General features: G+C 54.9%; 1 protein-coding gene across 6 annotated transcripts; it reads left to right on the forward strand.

Annotated features, from left to right (window-relative positions):
• Nucleotides 1-13,523: 13,523 nt before the first annotated feature.
• Nucleotides 13,524-19,911, forward strand: OSR2 (odd-skipped related transciption factor 2). Of its 6 annotated transcripts, none has more exons than XM_074573648.1 (4): nucleotides 13,524-13,865; nucleotides 16,842-17,568; nucleotides 18,182-18,281; nucleotides 19,012-19,911. In XM_074573648.1, the coding sequence occupies exons 2-4, from the start codon at nucleotides 16,913-16,915 to the stop codon at nucleotides 19,192-19,194; spliced, it is 939 nt and encodes a 312-aa protein (XP_074429749.1). In that variant the 5' UTR covers nucleotides 13,524-13,865; nucleotides 16,842-16,912; the 3' UTR covers nucleotides 19,195-19,911. The 6 variants fall into 6 exon arrangements, with proteins under 6 accessions (XP_074429749.1, XP_074429752.1, XP_074429748.1 ...); XM_074573651.1 differs by having other exon boundaries at nucleotides 13,538-13,865; nucleotides 19,094-19,568; XM_074573647.1 differs by having other exon boundaries at nucleotides 13,632-13,869; nucleotides 19,012-19,568.
• Nucleotides 19,912-20,418: the final 507 nt, after the last annotated feature.

Here is a 20,418-nt window from a genome sequence, read left to right on the forward strand (position 1 = left end):
AGCAAGTACAAGAAATACATAAAACTATATATATTATTGCTACTGCTTTGCAAGATGTTGTCTATATTGTAAAGCTGGCTCTCTAATAGAAGGCAGCTAAAGACCTCTGCACTTAAATCTGCCAAAGCTGATGCAGCAATCACAAACATGTGTTGTTACACTTCTCGTGGCTCATCTCCACATGGTGCAGCTGTTGTGTTGGCTAAAGAAAATGCAGGCCCAAGGGAAAGAAATTTAATTCAGCTGGGGTGACTTCCACTAAAAAAAAAAGTGTTTTAAGGAGAACAGGTGTCTTACAGTAAGGGGGATTGTTTGAGAGGTTTTCCCCAAACTTGCTTTGCTTCTAGGAAGTCTGTTCTAAAGTGGTGTGCTTGTGGTAATGATCTCTTGCAGTCTAATTTTTAAATAATACCCCTCAGAAATGCAATGGATTCCAGAAATTCTAGTTTTGTTTGTTTGTCTTAGTTCTAGGACAGGAAGGCTAGCACAGGACCTTATCGCACCAGTTAGAAGCTGGAGGGACCCTCATTGCTGTTAGTTGGATTCCTCAGCCTTAGGAAAGTTTATTTCATCAACAAATGACTGTGCAGAGGCAGAGCTGCAGCCGGTGTGAGTTACCAGTGGTCTCCTGTAGAGCTGTGCCACTTTATACCTATATATCTATTGTTTTAAGCTTAATTTTTTGACGAAAGTCACTTAAATATTGCTTCCTCCTCAATACGTTCTTACTTACTCAAAATAAATAAGCTAAGTTTTAATATAAAGTCCAATAAAACAGTATTAAGTGTATGACTTTTTTCTTTTCCGGAAAAGCATTTACCTTGCTACCTTCTCTGGTTTTGTCATGCGTTCCCACCTCTCTGCTTCCTGCGGCCTCTGGTCTATCAGAGTGGAAAGTGACTGATGCTCAGCGGCTGACTCAGCAGCCTTCCCACTGTGGTCAGTAGCAGATCCCACAACGCTGAGGCAGCGGGATCCCGGGAAGCTGGGAACTGCTGTTTTCCCAGCAGGCTCTCAGGAGGTCTCTCTCTTGGCGCTTGAACGAGCCCTTTGGACAGATGAAGCAGTGGCCAGCAGATCTTTCTCTTCCTGTTGTCAACCCTCTTTCAAAATAAGGTTACTCCAGAGGGTAGTGTCTTCTTGTGTAGGTGTATTCATACTGCAGTTTCCTGCTTTGGGCCTGTTTTTTCTATCTGCCACAAGGTCAGAATTCCTGCTCTTTGAGGAAAATAGAAGTCCAAACGACGGATGATTTTTTTTCCACACAAACCCCATTCCTACGGAGTTTGTTCTTTTATAGGACGTATAGGAGCTGCTCTCGGCTCTTCCTTCTCAGGTCTTAACTAAATAAATGTTATGATGACAATCTCATGTTTTTCTTTTTACAGGGTTAAGCTTGTCAGCTCTTAACATCAATCTTTATTGCTACGTGTTGTGTCGTCAGAGTGCAGACCTTGGGCAGTTTTTTAGTCTTCTTCTCGAGTTTCTAAATTGGAAACCCAGTACTCCTACTGAATTCCTCCTTTTGAATAAAATCCAGAATTCACTGAGGTCAATAGCAAAATCTATGAAATTTTTGTCCTCAATGTATGTCTGCACATAAAGACCTGCAACAAATCTTGCATTTTTGCGGACTTCCCCTTACCAAGAAAAAGAAAATTATTCTGCCCTTCCCACTTTTCTCAGCAGGAATTGTGACAAAGCCCCTAAGTCTCACTGATGATAAAAACTGCCATGGACATGCCTGATATCAAAAGCCAGGAGTAGGTCGACCTGGACTACACCCTGCCAGTGAGGGAGAAAAGGATCCCAATTAAGAAAATAAGGAGAAGCCAATTGTAGAATGAAACCTACATTCACAGTGAAGCCTTTAATTGTAGAACGAAACCTACGTTCACAGTGAAGCCTTTATGGGGACACTCACTCTCTATTGTCCGTATGTACAACCAATACCTTTTCCAAACACTGAAAAAAAGAATGTATTATTTGTAGAGTGAGATTTATTCAGCGGAGTGTCTGAGTGTCACCCAAGGAAGCTGGTTAAAGTGACAGCTGAATTTAAGAGTAACCTCTCACTTTCCACGGCATTGGAGTATGTGCTTATCAGGGAAGTTTTATGTTTGAGGTTCAGGGAGAAGGTGATGGCCATCTCCTCTGAATGCTTTCAGATGACTGATTTTGAGAATGCTGCTGGCATTCTTCCAGCCAGAGGCCTGGTCATTAGATAAGCTTAACATTATGGTGGCCATTTGCAAAACAGATGAGAGCAGAAATAGCAAAAGGAAATGAGAAACCGAAGAAACCTGCTGGAACTCCCCGCAAATAAAGACCCAACCTTGGAAGGAAAAGTCTTAGATCCTTCCACTGAAAGAAAAACTGGTGAGCATAAGTTTTCAGCTGCTAAAACTATAACTGCTATCCCAAGGGAGATAAAAGCACCAGCCGAAGAAAGACCACCACAAGTGCCAGCCTCAAGAAATCTAGGAAACATTACACTTGCTTCCTTTGTGAGAGTCTGCACAGAAGTTTGTAGGTAATACCAGATAGGATCCATTTGCTTCTTCTTTCAGGTTGCTTTTTTAATGAAGAAGCCCATGGCCATACTGGGCTAAGAATCCTGTTTAATAACCCTTCCTTTGCCAGTATTTAGATAGTGTCACATGGCATTGAGGCATTACGCTACCAGAAGATTTGACAGATAACATTTGGCAGAACCTGTGGTGGTGGCTGTTCACATCACCCTTCCAGCTGCCTCTTCCCCCTTTCTGCCAGAAATGGCTGTTTCTGCGAGTGACTTGGCAAAAGGGACCGTACCTATAGTTCAGCAATTCTAGTTCAGTCAGATGCTGCGATTCAAACTTGCAAGCAAATATAGGTGAGGGCCACTCGGTTTTGTTCTCCTTTTAGGACCTGAAGTCTCCTTTGCCCTGGCATTTGGAAATGTTGTAAGCAGTGATCCTTGGTGACCACGTTTTCACTATCAGGGTTTCACATGGAAATGGAACTGATGTGGTGGAAACGGGAATGGGGAGCTCTGATAATTTCCTGGCAGAGGGAAAATATTAAGTCATCTTTTTAAAATCAAATAGTCTCACCTGAGTAAATATTCTAGCAATTCCAATTTTTAATTTTATTATCATAGTCTATTGCTCAAGCTGTGTTTTCTGACTGTGCAGCAATAATAGTGCTACAAGCACAAGGAGATTTTTCAAACTGGCATTGTATTAGGTTCCTTTTACATTTCCACACATAATCTGCATAACATTATTAAATCTTTCCTGTACATTATTTAGCCTCTGGGATCAAATGAAATCATACATAACTGGAACTCTTTGGGCTTTGACAGATGTCCTCTGCCAGATTTTTTGCAGCGGTTTAAGTTGTTACTGCTCTCAGCTATTTTCTTGGCCTTTTCTTGGAATGGGACATGTCTCAGCTGCTCTGGTGGAACACACAAACCTCTAAGCTTTTAAAGAGGATAAAAGCGGGTTTGAGTTACTGCCCCAGACTTTGAACTGAAATGGCTGAAGCAAAGGTATGGTCCTTTTCACCAGCTCACCTACAGGAAGAGTAATCCTGCACAGCCAGGTGTCAGCGGGGCTGGGAGGGTAACGTGGACAACTCACTTGCAGGCTCCTGGAGGAGTATTTACAGCATCTTGCCTCTGGTCCGTTTTCCATGGGAGAGAACAGGGAAGCTGGGTATTCTCTTAAACAGGGAAGGTCATGATAAAAATACTTAACTTTTGCTTTTTGTAAGCATACAGATTGTTCTAAAATACATCTGCTTTGTGGGCTGTCTCCTACTGTGAGTCATGAAGTCGTCTGAAGTAATATGGTACCTCGACGGTGCAGGGTTTGTTTCCTTTCATCTGTACACCTGCAGAAGCCTTTTTATATGCAGGGGGGCTTTTTCTGCCTTGTGTATTTTGGAAACAAGCTCTTTGCTAAAGAGAACCCTGGGCTTATGATCTCTGCCTAAGTTACCACACTTTCGACAGACTTGGGCTGAATAAAAATAGTCATCCCGACATCCCTCATTTGTTTTTTAAAGTCTCTGTATCAGCCATTTAGTATGGCAAAAACCCCACACCATCGCATTTTAATGAGTTCGGGTGTTTTTGAACAACTGAGCATTTAAATCTGTGAATAAACTTAAGAATGTGTCACTGCCTTCAAGACGCGTACTTTAGTTTTAAGAAACCACAGCTGCAACAATAAGATGGAAATTTGACACACACTAGGTTGAAGGTGGCAAGGATTAAAGGTATGGAATTATTAAAAAAAAAAGCCCTTGTGCCGTTGAACAGAATACGGGACATAAATCAGTGACTAACTTTGGCTAAGCTTTGCGTTATGGAAGTATGCAGCGTTGCAGCTTCACAGTTATCAGTATTTGTCATCTTGAGTATCAGTACACATGCCAGATGCAAAAGAGGGGCCCAGAGAGAACATGGGGGATGAGGAAAAGAAAATTAATAATTTCAGTGACAATGTACACTATTTTGATGTGAAACAGAACTTCTGTAATATTTCAAGGGACTTACACACACACATATATATATGTATGGACAAAAGCTGTTGGAAATAAGCCTTGGACTTCAAAATGTGCCTGATTAAAAAGAATACTGATAAGAATTAAGACGAGAACAGCTGGAACTTTGATTGCAGTTATGTTTTCTTCTGGATGTTTATTTCTAGATCACTTTTGCAGCTGCTTTTATCTACTCCTTAGAAGTTCTTGTAGATTTGAGGAACCATTAGCTGTAAAAGTAAACATCAGCTCTGGTCTGGTTTTATATATCTTCTTGAAACCATTGAGGGGGGAAAAGATAACATTAGACTAATGCTGAGCTAGATCAGACTTAAGTGATGCTTTGAACAGCCTTTTAGCATTTCAGGCTCCACCTGTAACTCTAACAGAAAGTCGGGTATTTCTAATATTCTTCTTTACCAAGCACACAGGAATTACCAAGCTCTAGGACTGAAAATATTCTTTCTGAAAAAATTAAATTCATGTCTCACTGTGGTTCAAAAGACAGAATGCTTTCAAGTGTGCCTCCGCTATCTAGGTACAGGGACGGTCCTTAAAACCAGTTCTGCTGCTTTTCAGTATCTATCATCTATAAATATTATGCTTTGAATAAAACAGATCTGCAGTTTTGGCTCCACTCTATTTTGTTATTGTAGTTGTTTAAGAGTTCTTTAATAACTGTGGTTTTGTATTTGCTCAAGAGCTGTCTGCTTGGAGACTGGAGAAAGGTCAGGGTTAACCCCGCTTAACCTTAGCTAATGACCTTTATCGGTGGTCTCCTTTTCAGATCTCAGCAGTGTCAGCGATGCTGCTGTGGCCACAGACTGACTTTCATACCAGCTCCCCCTGAAATAAACACCCTGTATTTTATTTACTTGATGCTTCTTCCCAATAGAAATTCTTACCACACCACACTGGGCAAAGCCCTCTGGCCAAAGTCATGAAGACTTCTCTGTTTTCAGGTTTCACAAAGAGCTCAAGCACAAGATACGTTGTGCTCATGGATCCTTTCAGGTGGCTTCATGAGTCTTCTCATGGGGCCTTTCTTGGATTCAGAAAATATTTTTCACCTTCGCCAGCTTTCATTTCTCTGTCCTGAGCATTTCTGTTAATCATAGAATCACAGAATGGTTCGGGTTGGAAGGGACCTTAATGATCACCTAGTTCCAACCCCCTGCCATGGGCAGGGACGCCTCCCACTAGACCAGGCTGCTCAAAGCCCCATCCAGCCTGGCCTTGAACTCTCCATAGGCACTGTCCTAAGCTCCCTGAAAGCCCCTCGTCTTGCAGGCATCACTGATCCTTGCTTCCATCGTAGCTGGGAAGGCTGTAATTCCAAAGCGTGCCTTGTCCCAAGGTCTCTGCTGCTCCCCTCCATGCACACCCAGCCTCCTGAAACAGCAGTGCGCGGCACCCACACGGCACCCATGGTGGGTTCCATCCAGCAGTTCAGAGACAGGCAGACTCGCAACAACAGTGAAATTCAAAAGCTCCCAGTTGCATTTGAACAACCAGTAATCGTCAGGACAAATGAAGTGGAAAAAGGGAATACATATTACACTTGAAAGTTTGTAGTGTGGCTGACAGTACCTCTTTCCCCTCTCCACTGATCTGAAAAGCTGAAAACAAGAGGCCTCGAGGCAGCTCTGTTTGTGCTGCAGTGTAACGTCTTCGGCTTTCAGCACTTCTCGGGTGCTAAAATGAGTTTTGTTGTTGAAATGAACGGTGTTTGTATTTTTCTTAGAAGCAGTTCCCAAAGGGTCATTTGAAAGAATAGCATAACCAACTAATAATTTTCACCAGCCTATCATGGGTGAGCAGGTCAAATAAATGAAATAGTTGATGCAAACAAGGCAGATCTGCAATAGTCATTGATAGTCTTTGTGAGATGGAACGTGCCATCCAGTATGGATGAAAGAGGGGAAATAGCCATTCCCTGGTTTTCATCCTACCATTTTCCAGCCTGTGCAGTCCCTCAAATACTTCTGAAGGGTCTGTAAAAGGGAACTAAGGAGAGCAAGCGGAATTCCAGTCCTCTGAGCAGGGACCTGCATCACCACAGGAACAGAAAACAGGGATCTATAAGCAAAGAAGGTGGAAATCCACTGCTGGGTCTCAACTCCGAGTCATCCTGATCTTATGTGCTTTCTGTCTGCTGCTGGCTCATGATACCCAGAGACTGTCTGTCATGACACACTGGGTGTGCATGTTGTCATCTGAAGGGCTCAGCAGGAAAGGGAAAGGGGAAGGGGAGAGGAGGCAAGATAGAGTAATATTCTTTACCAGAAAGTCTTCTGACTGGCCTGTGCTCAGCTCAGATACATTATTGAACTGATCCATTCCCATTCTTACCCGTTGCTTTTACTGTGCAACCTTTCTGTACTCCACAGTGATCTTCTCCTGATCTGTCTCACAGTGGCTGTGGGGAGTTCATGGAGAAAAAGGGCTCTTTTTTCATGCCACAAGCTTGATCCAAACTGTTCTGCTCTGAAAAGTCTCCAAGGTGTATCAGCATCACATCCACAAGTTTCATGTTGGAGCAACCCAACAGGAGGTGCACACAGTTGTGCTGCTGTAGCAGCAGGAGAAGCTGAGGGGAACACCAGCATTTAAGGCAGAAACAAGGGGGTGGTAACAGACGAGCAAGTGGCAACAATTTAACTCATGGAACAGGACATGAAAGCAGGCGTGATGCAAAATCTTGCCTGGAATGGTAACTGCTCTTGGATTTTTAATAAGCTTTTATTCATTTGTTTATTTTTATAAGGCAATCTGAAAATAATGGCCCTGATTGAGGAGACCTTTTAAACCAGTGATAGAACACCCACTCAGCAGGTGACTTTGGCATATAGAGAAATTGAAGCACCTGTGTAGGTACTGCCCTGGGTAGTGAGGAACTTAAGCATGCGCTTAAGTTCTTTGTTGGATCGTTCCAAATAGAGACACAGCGTAATGTTCAGCCTTGGCAGTGTCTTTAAGAGATTTCAAATACCTTACTGTGGTAAGTTTCCCCTCTATTTCCTCATATTTCGGGAATCTTCAATATCTTAACTTTAAAAGACCCTGATTTTATTAAGAAGTGCAGGGTTTCATCAGTAAGGTTTGTCTGGACATCCTAGGGGTGAGTCTGCCTGGGAACAACTGGTACTTTTTCGTAATATTCATTGTTGTCCTCTTCTTTGAATTAGATGCCACAAACAACTGAAAAAACACGCAGAGATTAATACAGACATTGTGCACATCTGTAAGTGATGATTTGCATGTGCTTGCACCGTGCTTGTAATGCTCTGAAAATATCTGAAATGCTCTGTAGTATCCTGGTTTATAACATATCCTTCACCACAGTTTACACATCGAGAATGCATGCTGAAAACAGGAAACACACATGCGGAGGGTAGGTAAAAGGGGATTACAGTGTACATATATTCAACAGAATAGTCCCAGTTTAAGAGTATCATAAGCATCAGGCTTGCATAAACAAATCAGGGCTTAACCCACAGATGTATCTAATGACCATATGGATTCTGCATGTTTACAACTGGAAAAAACCCTCTGAGCTTTTCTATTGTTTGCTGACTTTCACCCTATAGTATTAATTTTATTTGTGAAAATCAAGTTATTCACTGGGATATAAAAAGTTCTTAAAAGGAAATGGAGTTATTTAGTATACGCCACAGGACAAGATGTATGGGCCCTGTTCTCTGCTGCCTTGGAGTTCTCATGTCCTAGGTGAGTTACGAGGCATGCAACCAAATGTACAACTGCATTTCTTAAACCAATTTATTGCTTTTATACAATATTTCTCTTAGATTTCCCCCCCTAACAGTTGGCTCGGAGATTGCAAACTTCAGGATCCTTCCAGCCTGAGGCAGCTGCAGAACTTCATCGCTGCCTGAAATCCCCCGTTCCCCAGGAGCGAAGCATATGATCCCACGTCTGTGCAGCAAGCATGTGGCCCTGAAGCCCCGCCGACCTCCACCTTGCGGGCTGTTACTTGGTACATCTGCCAAGCGAGGTAAAATGCCACCACCAGAGAGTAAGCCAAGCCTGACGGCCCTGGGGGCGACCTTCTGCGGTGCCCAGGCTCAGCTCAGAGGGGGGTGGCGAGGTATGGAGCGACAAGGAAGGGGCCCACTTTGTGTGCGGTGGGTGTCTGTGCTTCCAGCCGTGGCTGTAGGCAACAGCCCTGCTCAGTGTTTCAATGCTGACGGCAGGAAAGACTTTAGCCAAATGGTTGCTTAAAGCAAACTATACTAAGGTACGGCACCTTGTATTTCTTTATGTCTTGACAACTGCTCATTTCAGCCACTACAAAAACATCTCATTGCTGATGGCTGGGGAAGGAATGCTTTAGGCTGGAAAAGTCCATTTATCGAGGGCTTTTTCGCCCCTGTCCCCTGAGGAAATCAGCAGGCGGCAGGCTGGGATGAGCGGGAGAGAGCCGCCGGCTTTGGGCTGTGCTGGGTGGGCTCGCCTCCGGGCAGGACATCTGCAAGGAGAGCGGTTCTCCCGGCAGCAGAGGGGACACCCCCGTCCTCGGGGCCTGGGGCAGAGCATCCCCTCCTGTGCCAGCCTGTGCCCCCGCCACGGAGCCTTTGCTCCACGGAGACCCGCGGGGCCGCCCCGGCTGTGCGGGGCTCGGGGCCCGCCGCCGGGACAAGGCGGCAGCAGCGCAGCGGGCGGCGTCCTCGCCCCGGCCCCCGCGGTGCCGGCGGCCGCCTCCGCATCCTCCCTCGCCCCGTCCGCAGCGTGCAATTGCACCGCGGCACAGCGCTCAAGTTCCGCGGGGCGAGGGGTCTCCACCGCCGTGCACACACGGCAAAGCTGGCCTCGGCCAAGGGCGGTTTGGCACGTCTCTCGGTGTGCCGGGGAGCCCCGCGGTATCCCGAAGTGGGGCCGGGAGCCTCCGGGAGGGGGGAGTCGGGGCACGGCGGCGGCTGAAGAGCAGAAGTCCCCCCGGGGCTCGGAGCTCCCTAGCGAGGGGAAGGCGAGGAGAAGGCACCCGTCGGACTGGCTGCGGTGGCGATGCCCGTCGGGGAGGCGTCGGGGCGGGCAGCCGGCGGTGCCGCGGGCAAGGCGGCTGGCCCCGCTGCCTGCGGCCCGGGGGGAGCCCCGCGGCCGGGGACGGCGGGCAGGGGCCGCGGACGAGGGGGTGGCGGGGATTGCGCGCCCGTGGGAGAAACGGGCGAGATCCAGCCCGCTGAGGTCGTTGTGTGCTTAATTGCTTTCTTCTTTTATGGAAATTAATCGCGGCGGCGATGTTTCATGGGGATCCGAGTCTGAAGGGGGAAAAGGGAGATGCTGAGCGGGAGCTGCATCGGGGGTGTCCCCCGGAGCCTGCCCAGCTCTTCGCCGCCGGCCGCCTCCGCCTGTTTGTCAAGCCTTGGCATTTCCTGACGGGTACATTAAAAACAAAACAAAAAATCTCACCCCAATAAGTCGGAGTGAAGTAGGCGATGATTTAGTCACCAAGAAACACCAGCGGAATCAGATGCCAGATCGACGGGCAGACACTGTTTTCCTTAAGAATAAATAAAATTAAGTAAGCCCTCGGTGTGTAGCCCGACTCGTTCGCAGCACCGGCCTGTCTGTCGGCGGGCGGCTGCCCGGGGACAGGACCCGGCCCGCGGGTGCGGTCGCTGCCGAACGGCGCCTCTGCCCTGCGCGCACCGGCCGCGCTCCCCGAGCCTGCGGCGTCGGGAGCCATCGGGGCGCCTCCCGGGCCCGGGTGCGGGGGTGCCCTGCACCGGGAACCGTGCTCCCGGCCCCTTCTCTCGGCAGAGCCCCTGCCAGGAGCCGGAGCCGGCCCGGGTACCCCCGTGGGTCCGTGCTGGAGCAACACCGGCCGCGCCGACTCCGCTCCCGACCGTACCTTCTCCCTCAGGCCGGGGATCTGGGCGCAGCCTCGGCTACCACTGAAATTTCCCCCTCACCCCCCATTAATTTTAAGGGAGGGTTAGTCCCCCAGCGACCGCAGCCGTCCACCACTGACAGCTCCGGCTTGCAAAGGTCTGAGCCCCTTCGTGTGTGCGTCCCGCACCGCAGCCGCGCACGGAGTTCCGCGGGAGAGTCGGCAAACCCCGCAGCGCGGCCCGGCTGCCGCCGAGCCGACGGCCCGTGTCCCGTCCGTCCCCCCCGCCCCCCCGCCTCCCCGGGTGCATTTCTGTGCTCAGGACGGGGCGGGTGGTCAAGGCTTGCCCCGGGCTGCACTGCCAGCGGAGGAGCTGCTTTAATCTGTTCCTCGCAGCGAGAACAAACAGTGCCTATCTCCCTGCTCCCCTGGACGGAGTCCAGCGCTCCGGATGGATTTTGGGGGGGCGGGGGACAGAGCGGGGGGAGGCTGAGAAGACCGCGATGGTGTCGGCACCGGCGGGACGCGTGGATGGAAGCCGGCGGCGCGGGGTGCGCGTCCGGGCGCCCGCGGAGAGCGCCGCTGCCTCACACCCCCCCCCGCCCCCGTCGGGGCACCGCGGCCGCTGTCTCCTGCGCGGTGCGGGGAGAGCTCCGCACCGGCTGCCGCCCCAACGCGCCCCGCGGGTGCGGAGCGGGGCCGGAGCCGGCGGCGGGCGCAGCGGGCAGGGCGCCGCGCTGGCCTCCAGGGGGCGCTGCAGCACCGCGGGCCGCCGCCGCCGCCCGGCGCGGAGCTCCGCGCCCCCCCCGCCCCGCCGCACTCCCGGCCGGGCCCCGCGGCCGCCCAGGGCACAGCGGGGCGGCGGGCTCTGCCGAGGCGGAGCAGGGCACCTGCACCTGTGCCTCGCAGGCCGCAGGGTGACCGTCGGTGGCGGCCCCCGTGCACCGGGAAGGCCAGTGGGGGCAGGAGGGGCCCTCCCGAGGTGGACGCGAAAAGGTGACGCGGAAGCGCAGGGCTCTGGCGGGACCCCGCGGCCTGTGGCCCCGGGGGCGTCACCCCTGCTGGACGGGTGTCCGCTGCCGTGGAGCTCCCCCCGACGTCCGGGCGACCGCGGGCTGCGGCGGGAGCGGAGGCGCCGGGCGGCGCGGCGGTACCGGCCGGGTCTCGCCGCGCACCTGCTGGCCGGGCCGGGCGGCGGAGCGCCGGGGTCACCGGGCTTTGCCCGCCAGCACAGACGTGCGGGGCTGCCGCCGCGCAGCCGGTAGCGGGAGAGCGCGGTTTTCCTCGCTCACGGCGTAGCCGAAACGTACCACGAACGGCCGGGGAGCAAACAGCTCGGGCAGCGACCCTGCACCGCTCCGTTCCCCTCCCCGGTTCCCTCCGCTTTGAGGCTTTTTCGTTGCCTGGTCCATTTGGGTTTTGGGGAGGTTGTTGTTGTTTCGGGTTGGGTATTTTTTTTTGGTTTTGGGTTTGATTGTGGGTTTTCTTTTCTTTTCTTTTCTTTTCTTTTCTTTTCTTTTCTTTTCTTTTCTTTTCTTTTCTTTTCTTTTCTTTTCTTTTCTTTTCTTTTCTTATTCCCTAACAAGTGCGGGTTATTTTTTCTTGCTGCAAAGAGCAAAAAATGATGGTTCTCCCGAAACAGCCCCCTCCGATCCTTGTGTCCGGGAGAGAACTTCCTTGGCATCCGCAAGCCAGCAGTGCGGGGCGGAAAATGCGGCTGTAAAGCCCCCTTTCCACTTCGTTCCTGAAGCAACCGGCCTCGCTCGAGAAAGCACAACAACGAGGGCATGCGGGTGCCCCCCAGCGCAGTGCCGCAGCCCCCCAGCCCGCCCGCGGCCGGCGAGCCCTCGCCCCGCGCAGGCTCCCGCGGCCGCCCGCACCCACCTTGCACCCGGCCCGGGGGATCGCTCCTTCTCCCGGAACGGTGAACTTCGGTGTCCTCACTGCCCGGGAGACGAAATACTATTTATTTAGGGTGGCTGAGATGTAAAATAGGGCATTTTCGAAGCAGAGCTTTATGAAAAGAAACGAAAAACAGCCCGAGAGCCCGGCGGCCGGCAGCAGCCGCGGGCTGTAACGAGCGCCAGCCTCGGCTGCGCTGCCCTGCGAGGGGACACCTCAAACCTTCCTCTGCCGTCTCCTGTTCCCTCTCTTTGATTAATTTTTTTCCTACTGTGTACTAAAAAAACAAAAAAAAAATAATCCCGATGCAGGCGTCACTTGTGTCCTCTTTTCTTTCGCGGGCTTGAATTAAACGGCACAGAGTGTACCTCGAAAAATTTTCAAAGCTGTTTTTAGATGCCATTTCTTCCGACATCTTTTCATACTTCTCAAAGCCTACCTCCAATCTCCAGTCCAGATTATACAATAAATTCCCCATACATGTGATTTAAATAATGCACAAAACAAGGTAACGTTACAAATAAAAATTCAACCCAAAATCTCTATATGCAACCGACCATATTGCAGCTAACGACGAAAATCAATACAGTGCTTTAATCGAGAAATTTGAAAAGGGTCACAGAGGCCCCATTTAGCAGTAAATTCCCCGGTAATAAATCGAAACTGCTCTCGAAACTATTTGTCTGTTCCAGGCAGGGATTGTGTGCTTAGTCACCGCGCTTGGGGGTACCGCCGCTTCTCTTCTCCTTTTGAATCTGCCTTTAGGCGCCTAAACAGCAGTTAAAGGGCAGAGCCGAACCGCTGCAGTGTCGGGGCACGGGGCCACCCGGCCCGACGGCCGCCGAGCGTTACCTGCACCTACAGGTCCCCTCGGAGAAGTGGGCGCCCACAAAAAGCCCACGCTTTGGGTTTGGGGAGGGGGGTTATTTTAGGTGTTTAAGCAGTGTGTCACGCTGGCCGGCGCTCGACGGGCGGGCGAGGCGGGCGGTGCGGCGCAGGGAGCGCGCAAATTCCCGCGGCTGGCAGCGGGGCGGGGGGCGGCGGGCCGTTCTCGAAGGAAAAAGTCACCTTAGGTGACGCGGGGCGGGGGGGGGACAGGAGGGGGGGCGTCCTGCCCCTTTAAAACCCAGTTGCTACCCAAACACAAGTAAACAGTGGGGCCGGCGCGGCGGGGCGGGCCGGGGCCGGGGGCGGTCCCGTCCCGTCCCGTCGGGGCGGAGCAGAGCGGCGCGGCCCCGAGCACGGGGCTGTGCGCGCCGCGGGGTGGGCCGGCGGCGGCGGGCGGGCGGGGACAGCGCTCCACGCCACTCACCGCTGAAATGTGATGGACCGGGCAGGGGGCGGCTCAGACTCTCGCCGAGCCTCGCCGGGGTCGAAGGCGGGAGGCTGCGGGTGGGGTGGCGGCGGTCTATGCCGGGGCCCCGGGACCAGAGCTCCCAGCCGCCGCCTAGCCCTCCGCAACATGCCGGCCGCCGCCGGGCCCCGGCCCCGCTGAGCGCCCCCGCTGTGGATCTAATGTCTCCGTGAAGGTGCCGCGGCCGCCGCCTCGGCTTTTCCCCCGGAGGAGCAGCCGGCTGCGGTAGGTAAGCGGCTCCCCCGACCGCCCTGCCCGCTGCCGTCGGCGGTAGCGGGGCGGCGGCGTCCCGGGGAGGCGTGTGGGGGGGAGGATCGCGGGGTCGCCGGGTTTACTTTCAGTTTGCAGCTCCGCGGCGGTTCAGATGCGGGTCCCCCCCGCACGCCGCGGGCGCGTTGGTGCGGGGCCAGGCGGCGGGGGCCTCCCGGGGTGCGCGGTCGATGTCCTCCACGTGAAATTCCTGGCGGGGAGGAGCCGGTCCCTGCGTGGAGTGACCCGCGGGTCGCGCCGGACAAGTCCTCGGTCCGTGGAAATATACCTGGCTGCGCGGGCAGCGGCGGAGGCGAGTGAGGCGGGCGGGGAGCGGAGGCGGCCCGGAGCCCCCCATCAGCTCACCGGGAACGACCGCAGAGACCTCGGGGCACGGCTCCGGCCCCGGCCCCGCCGCGGGAGGCAGGGGAGCGCCGGCCGGGCCGGCGGCAGGGCAGGCAGGCAGGTAGAGAGGGGCGTACTGCCGAGGCACCGGGCTTAATTTAATTAAGCGCTCTGAATGGCAAGGGAAAAGGAAGTGCCAAGGTTTAAGTAACATCCGTTTTTGGTTGACTTTTCCCCCCGCACCTTATTATAACTGGCCTTAAAATCATGCAGGAAGACACTTCTTGGTCTTTTTTTTTTTTTGTATGCTTTAATGAAGTTACCGCCGAGTACAGATAGGAATAAATATACCGCGGTTCAGGCAACGGTTTTAAAACTTTCTGCGTTGAAATACCGATTTCGTGTTCCGCATAGTTTTTTCGGACTTGGTTCTTTGGCATGAAAACGAGCGCCCTGCAATGACACCACCACACACAGCCGCAAAACGCGGCTGGGAAGGACGAGGCTCTGCCCTACCGAAATCCTGTGTCCACCTCGGTCATAGCTCAGAGACGGTGGCTCCCAAATCCCTCCGCAACGAGCCGGGATGGAGGCAGGAGCCGCGGTAACAGCCAGGGAAAAGCGATTTTATTGCCGCTGTGTCTGTTCCTGGCGGAAAGCGAATAGGAACTCACACTACGACATCTTTAAAAATAAGTCTCTATATATAGCCAACCCCCACACCCCTCAAAAAAAAAAAAAAAGGGGGTCGCCATATATAATAGGTGGTATCGATAACACTGTCCCTGGTCTCGATAAAATCACAAACGAGAAAAACTGGGCAGCAACGGAGGAAATCCGGGAGAGCCACGATTCAAGGAAAACGAAAACAGGGGTGGGTAGCGCTGCTGTTCACACCCGACCTCGTTGCCGCATTTTTTTCCCGGAGGGGCAATTCAGTGCAGTGCCACAAACGGGGAGGAAAAGTATTTTAGGAAAAATATCCCAAAGCCTCTTCCCACCGTGAGGCTGCACGGTGCCCCCGGAGCGGCCCGAGCCGTGCGGCCGCTGTGAGGGCTTCGGGGCGGCGGCGGCCCGGAGGGGCAGGGCTCTTGCTTGGGGCGCGGGCTCCGCGCTCGGAGAGTTTCCTTTAGTTTTGAGGTCGTTTGGGGTTTTTTTGTTTAGTTGTTGTTTTTTTTCTGGGGGGTGTGGGAGTGTCTTTTTTATTTGAGGAATTACGCCCCACCAGTCCCGCCACCCAAATCCCAGGAGGTGCTGGGGCACCTTTGGCCCTACCTCTTGTTTACAGGCCCGGAGAGACCCCGGCGCTTGCTTTCGCTCCGTTGGGGAACAGCCGCCGCTTTTCTGGGTCGTAGCAGCCGCTTGGCTGCTGGAAGTGAACCCCCACCGAAAACAAAAAAAGGAGAGGGCAGGGGCTTGCCCCCCGCGCCGATATCCCCCGGCCCCGCGGGAGGGGAGCGTCTCCCCGGGGGCGCCGAGGGGTCCCCCCGGGAGGTGGGAGCAGCGGGCCCGGCGGTTTCGGTTGAATGGGCTGAGTGAAACCCTCTGACAGTCACACACCGCTCATTAGCTCACGGCCCCGCCGCTCCGGCGGATCTCCCGGCCGGGGGACGGCGGAGGGGGTGCGGGAGGCTCCGTCTCGCCGGGGCTGCCCTCGTCCTTCCCGGCCCTGCGTGACGGAGGGAGCCGGCTGCGGGGCAGCGCCGTGCCGGGCGCGCCGGGGAGGCCTCCGGGCCGGCCGCTTTCCTGGCCGCCGATGGGATCACCCGGGCCCGGGCGGGCTACGTGGGGCGGCCCCGGCCATCTGGAAGGGATCTCAGCGCAAAGTGGATTTATTTAGGACCTGCGGCGCGGGGGGCTGGGTAGGAGGTGTGCGTGCGGGGCAGGAGCTCCTTTTCTCTCCCTCGGTTATCTTGATAAATGAGTTGTTGTTGAAGGAAGAAAAATAAGCATCCGAGCTGGGATAAACGCGGGGTTTACCCCCCACTTCGTCCCCACCCGGGCCTGCCTCGGCTCTCCGTGAGCACCCTGCTCCCTCCCGGGGAGGCCCCAGCCAGGACGGGGTCGGGGTCGGGGCCTCCGCGCCCGCGGTGGCCGGGCGGAGGGTGGGAGCGACGCGGGGGGCAGGAGGGAGGGGGCCCCCGGGGGTCCCCGCGGCGGCCGCGGCCCGGGCTGGGCGCTGCGGGGGGACGGCGGCCCCGGGGAGCGGAGCGGAGCGTCCCCGGCTCCGGTCCCGGCTCTGTTCCGGGTGTATTTTTCCACGATTCGTTTAATTTGAATCTTCGGCGCCTTCGGTTGGCTCGGCGCTGGGTTTTCTCCTTTTTACTTTAATTTGGGGTGGGTGTTTCTGGGAGTGATATTTAAAAAAATTTTTTTTTACGCTGTAGCTTCACCGGTCGAAGCGATCGCGCCGGTGAGTCGGTGGCGGCCGCCGGCCCCGGCGGAGGACGGGAGCCGGGGCTGCGGCGGGGCGCTGGGGCCGCAAGAAGGCAGCGCACCGGGGCCGTGCCTAGCCCCTCCTGGCTCCGCCGCCGCGCTCTCTTCGGTAAGGGGGACCACGCTGCTCTCGGTAAAGCTCTCTTTCCCCTCCTTTCTCTCTCTTCCTAGGATCTTCTCCCCGTCTCGAAAGCCCAGCAGAGGCACCAGCCGCACCGCCGGCCTGCGCCCGCCCCGGGAAAATGGGAAGCAAGGCTCTGCCAGCCCCCATCCCGCTGCACCCGTCGCTCCAACTCACCAACTACTCCTTCCTCCAGGCTGTGAACACCTTCCCCGCAGCTGTGGACCAGTTGCAAGGTCTGTATGGACTCAGCGCCGTGCAAACCATGCACATGAATCACTGGACATTGGGCTACCCCAATGTGCATGAAATCACCCGCTCCACCATCACGGAGATGGCGGCTGCCCAGGGCTTGGTGGACTCTCGCTTCCCTTTCCCTGCGCTCCCCTTCGCCACACACCTCTTCCACCCCAAGCAAGGGGCCATCGCCCACGTCCTCCCCGCCTTGCACAAGGACAGGCCCCGCTTTGACTTTGCCAACCTGGCCGTGGCCGCCACGCAGGAGGACCCCCCCAAGGTGGGAGAGCTCGCCAAGCTGAGCCCCGGACTGGCCTCGCCCCTGTCGGGCATCAGCAAGCTGTCCCCGGACAGGAAGCCCTCCCGCGGCCGCCTGCCTTCCAAGACGAAAAAGGAGTTCATCTGCAAGTTCTGCGGCAGGCACTTCACCAAGTCCTACAACCTTCTCATCCACGAGCGGACCCACACGGACGAGCGGCCCTACACCTGCGACATCTGCCACAAGGCTTTCCGGAGGCAGGACCACCTGAGGGACCACCGGTGAGGGACCACCGCGACCGGGGCCGGGCGGAGCTGGGGTGGGGGGAACCACTCGGGGGTGGTGTGAAGCTGAGCCGCCCCGGGAGCTCTGGGCTGAGCCAGCAGGAGAAACCCCCGGCTCCAACTCCGCGGCCGCGGAACGGCCAGGAGAGCCAAAACCTGCGCTCTGCGTGGGGCGGGCACCAGCGCTGGGGGGGCTGGGGTGAAGCCCCCGGGGCTGTTGTGCTTCTGAAGCGCGGCCCTGGGGGGTGCAGGGAGGAGGACGGGGTGCAGGTGGGCGCTCCCCGGCTCGCCCCCCTCCACCTCCGCACCCCGCGGCCGGTGCCGAGCGACGCCCGCGGAGGATCTGCGTTGCCTCCAGTGGAGAACGGGCTCGGGTCCCGCTGGCGCAGCAGATGCTGTCCCGATCTGTCACCAGAGAGGGCAATCACTCCTCGATACGAATTATTGCAAATGTTTTGAACAGAGGCGTTTTACCATGATCAGAATTATACGGGAGAGGGAAAATGAAACGGGGAAGGGGAGGGGGAGCCGGGTTTGGGGGAGCGGGGCGCAGGGGCGGGTGGGCCCCGCGCTGCCGGCACCACCGCTCACCCCTCGGGTTGCTTTCCAGGTACATCCATTCCAAAGAGAAACCCTTCAAGTGCCAGGAGTGCGGGAAGGGCTTCTGCCAGTCCAGGACCCTGGCGGTCCACAAAACCCTACACATGCAGGTGAGCCCGGCGCTCCCCGGCCTCCTCTACGCGTGTGCCGCCGCCGCGGACCCGGTCCGGCCCGCCGCGGGGCGAGGGGCGACGGCTGCCAGGGGGACGGGGCTCCGGTGCGGAGGGGAGCGAGGGGGCTCCGGCACTTGACGGCTCCGTGCTTCCCCGGGAGAGGGAAGCGGCCGGCGGTTACCGCCGCGGCCGCGGGAGACCCGCGTAAAAACGGCGGCCGCGGGATAGGAGCTGAAAGCCGGCGGGGAGGCGGTTGGCGGCGGGCAGCGAGCCCCGGCTTTGGTTTTGTCCGCGCCGCCGCTTCGAGGCGTTTTTCGTTGAGGGCTCCAGTCCTGTTTGGGCGGCGGCAGGCGTAGGGCGGCGGGGGAGCCCGGCGGCGCGGTGCGGAGCGGTGCGGAGCGGTGCAGAGCGTCCTGCCCGCCCGCCGGGACCGCCGCGGCCGTCGGCGGGCAGCGGGAGCTCCGGAGCGGGAGGACGGCGCGGCGGCCGCTTTCCCTGCGCCCCAGGAGCGCGAAATGCCGCCAAATCGAGAACTAAAAAAATAACCCTTCTGGGGCAGGACGGGGCGAGTAGAGGCGGTCTGCCGTTCGCCCGGGGCTGCCCTCGCTTCGTGTCCAACCCCGATATTTCAAGTTGTGCGTTGCGATAAGAAAAAAAAAGTGCAGTAATACGTTAAACCAGGTAGTTTGTGAAGGATTAATCCTTTGCTTGCTTCAAATCTGAACAGGAATCTCCACACAAATGCCCCACATGTGGAAGAACCTTTAATCAAAGAAGTAATCTGAAAACTCACCTTCTTACCCATACAGACATCAAGCCCTACAACTGTGAGCAGTGCGGCAAAGTGTTCAGGCGAAACTGTGATCTACGGCGGCACAGTCTAACTCACACCCCGCGGCAGGACTTCTAGAGCAGCCAGGGACCTGCGCCCGCTCCGGCAGCTCCAACTTGCCCATTTTACTCAAGGACTGTGTTGTAGGAACTCACAGACACGCGCGCACACACACACACACACACACGGAGACCCACACGCAGACTCGGGGCCAAGCTTTCCTACCACACGTCTGCGAAACTCGTTTAGAGAGTGCGGACTGCAGGATCGGCCCCCTCTCCAACCCACACCCAGGCGTAAAGCTCATCTTGTAGATACTCGCGGCTCATTTTAGAGCTCTGTACAGAATGTGGTTTTCTTCGTTTGTTTGTTTCGTATCGTCGTGTCAGATGCACATCGATAACAAATCGGGGAGGGAAAGTGTATTTCAAAATAAATCCTTTTTTTTTTCCAAATACCTCCTGCCTTGTTGTATTATTCCCTGAACATTTGGCCTTTTTTTTTCCTGCTGTGTCAATGCAATGGTAAAGCATATTGAATAAATTTCCTAGCCGGGTAATTGTACTGTCACAACAATTTTGGTGATCGCTTTTGTTTGGCCTGTTTCACTGTCGCTGTTGTGTTATCTATTGTTAAGTAAAATGAAAGTGCCGTATTGGAGAGTTTATAGCTCTATTACTTAATAGTATGAATGTCTAAATATTAACTTCTGTACTTTTTTTTTATTTTCCCGAACGATTTTTTTTTTTTAAAGAAGAGAAAGAAAGAAATACTTGCAAATAAACAGATCTTAGGAAATAATGCATAGAGCCGTTCTTACGCCAAAGCGGCTTATTAGTAACTTATTTGCAATCAGCCCATATATTGTAAAAGTCATCCCTCTCGCGGAGATTGCCGTAGACAGCCTCCTGCCAGTAGACTTTGGACACGGGCAATTCACCCGCGTAGACAGGGACTTTATCCCGCAGAAGACGATTCCTTCCCGTCAGCTCTGGGAGCAAACAGCGAAGCGCAAATACCGCCCCCCCCCGCCCCGGGGCTCATCCGCGGGACCCTCGCAGGGCGGTGACGCTGGCGGCGGGGACCCCTCCCCATCTCCCCACCCTTCCCCTCCTCCAAGCCACCCCCCCCCGCCATCCGCGCCGCTCCCGCGGGAGCCACCCGCTGCAGAGCACAGGTCACGGCCGGGGGGGCGGATGGAGGGGCGCCGAGGAGAGGGGCTGTTCCCCCCTCCCGGGACACCCTCGCCCCGCCGTGAGGGCCCCCCCTTCTCCCTCCTTCCCTTGCCGTTCCTGTAAGCCC

Source organism: Larus michahellis, chromosome 2 (genome assembly GCF_964199755.1).
Source record: "Larus michahellis chromosome 2, bLarMic1.1, whole genome shotgun sequence".
NCBI lineage: Eukaryota > Metazoa > Chordata > Aves > Charadriiformes > Laridae > Larus > Larus michahellis.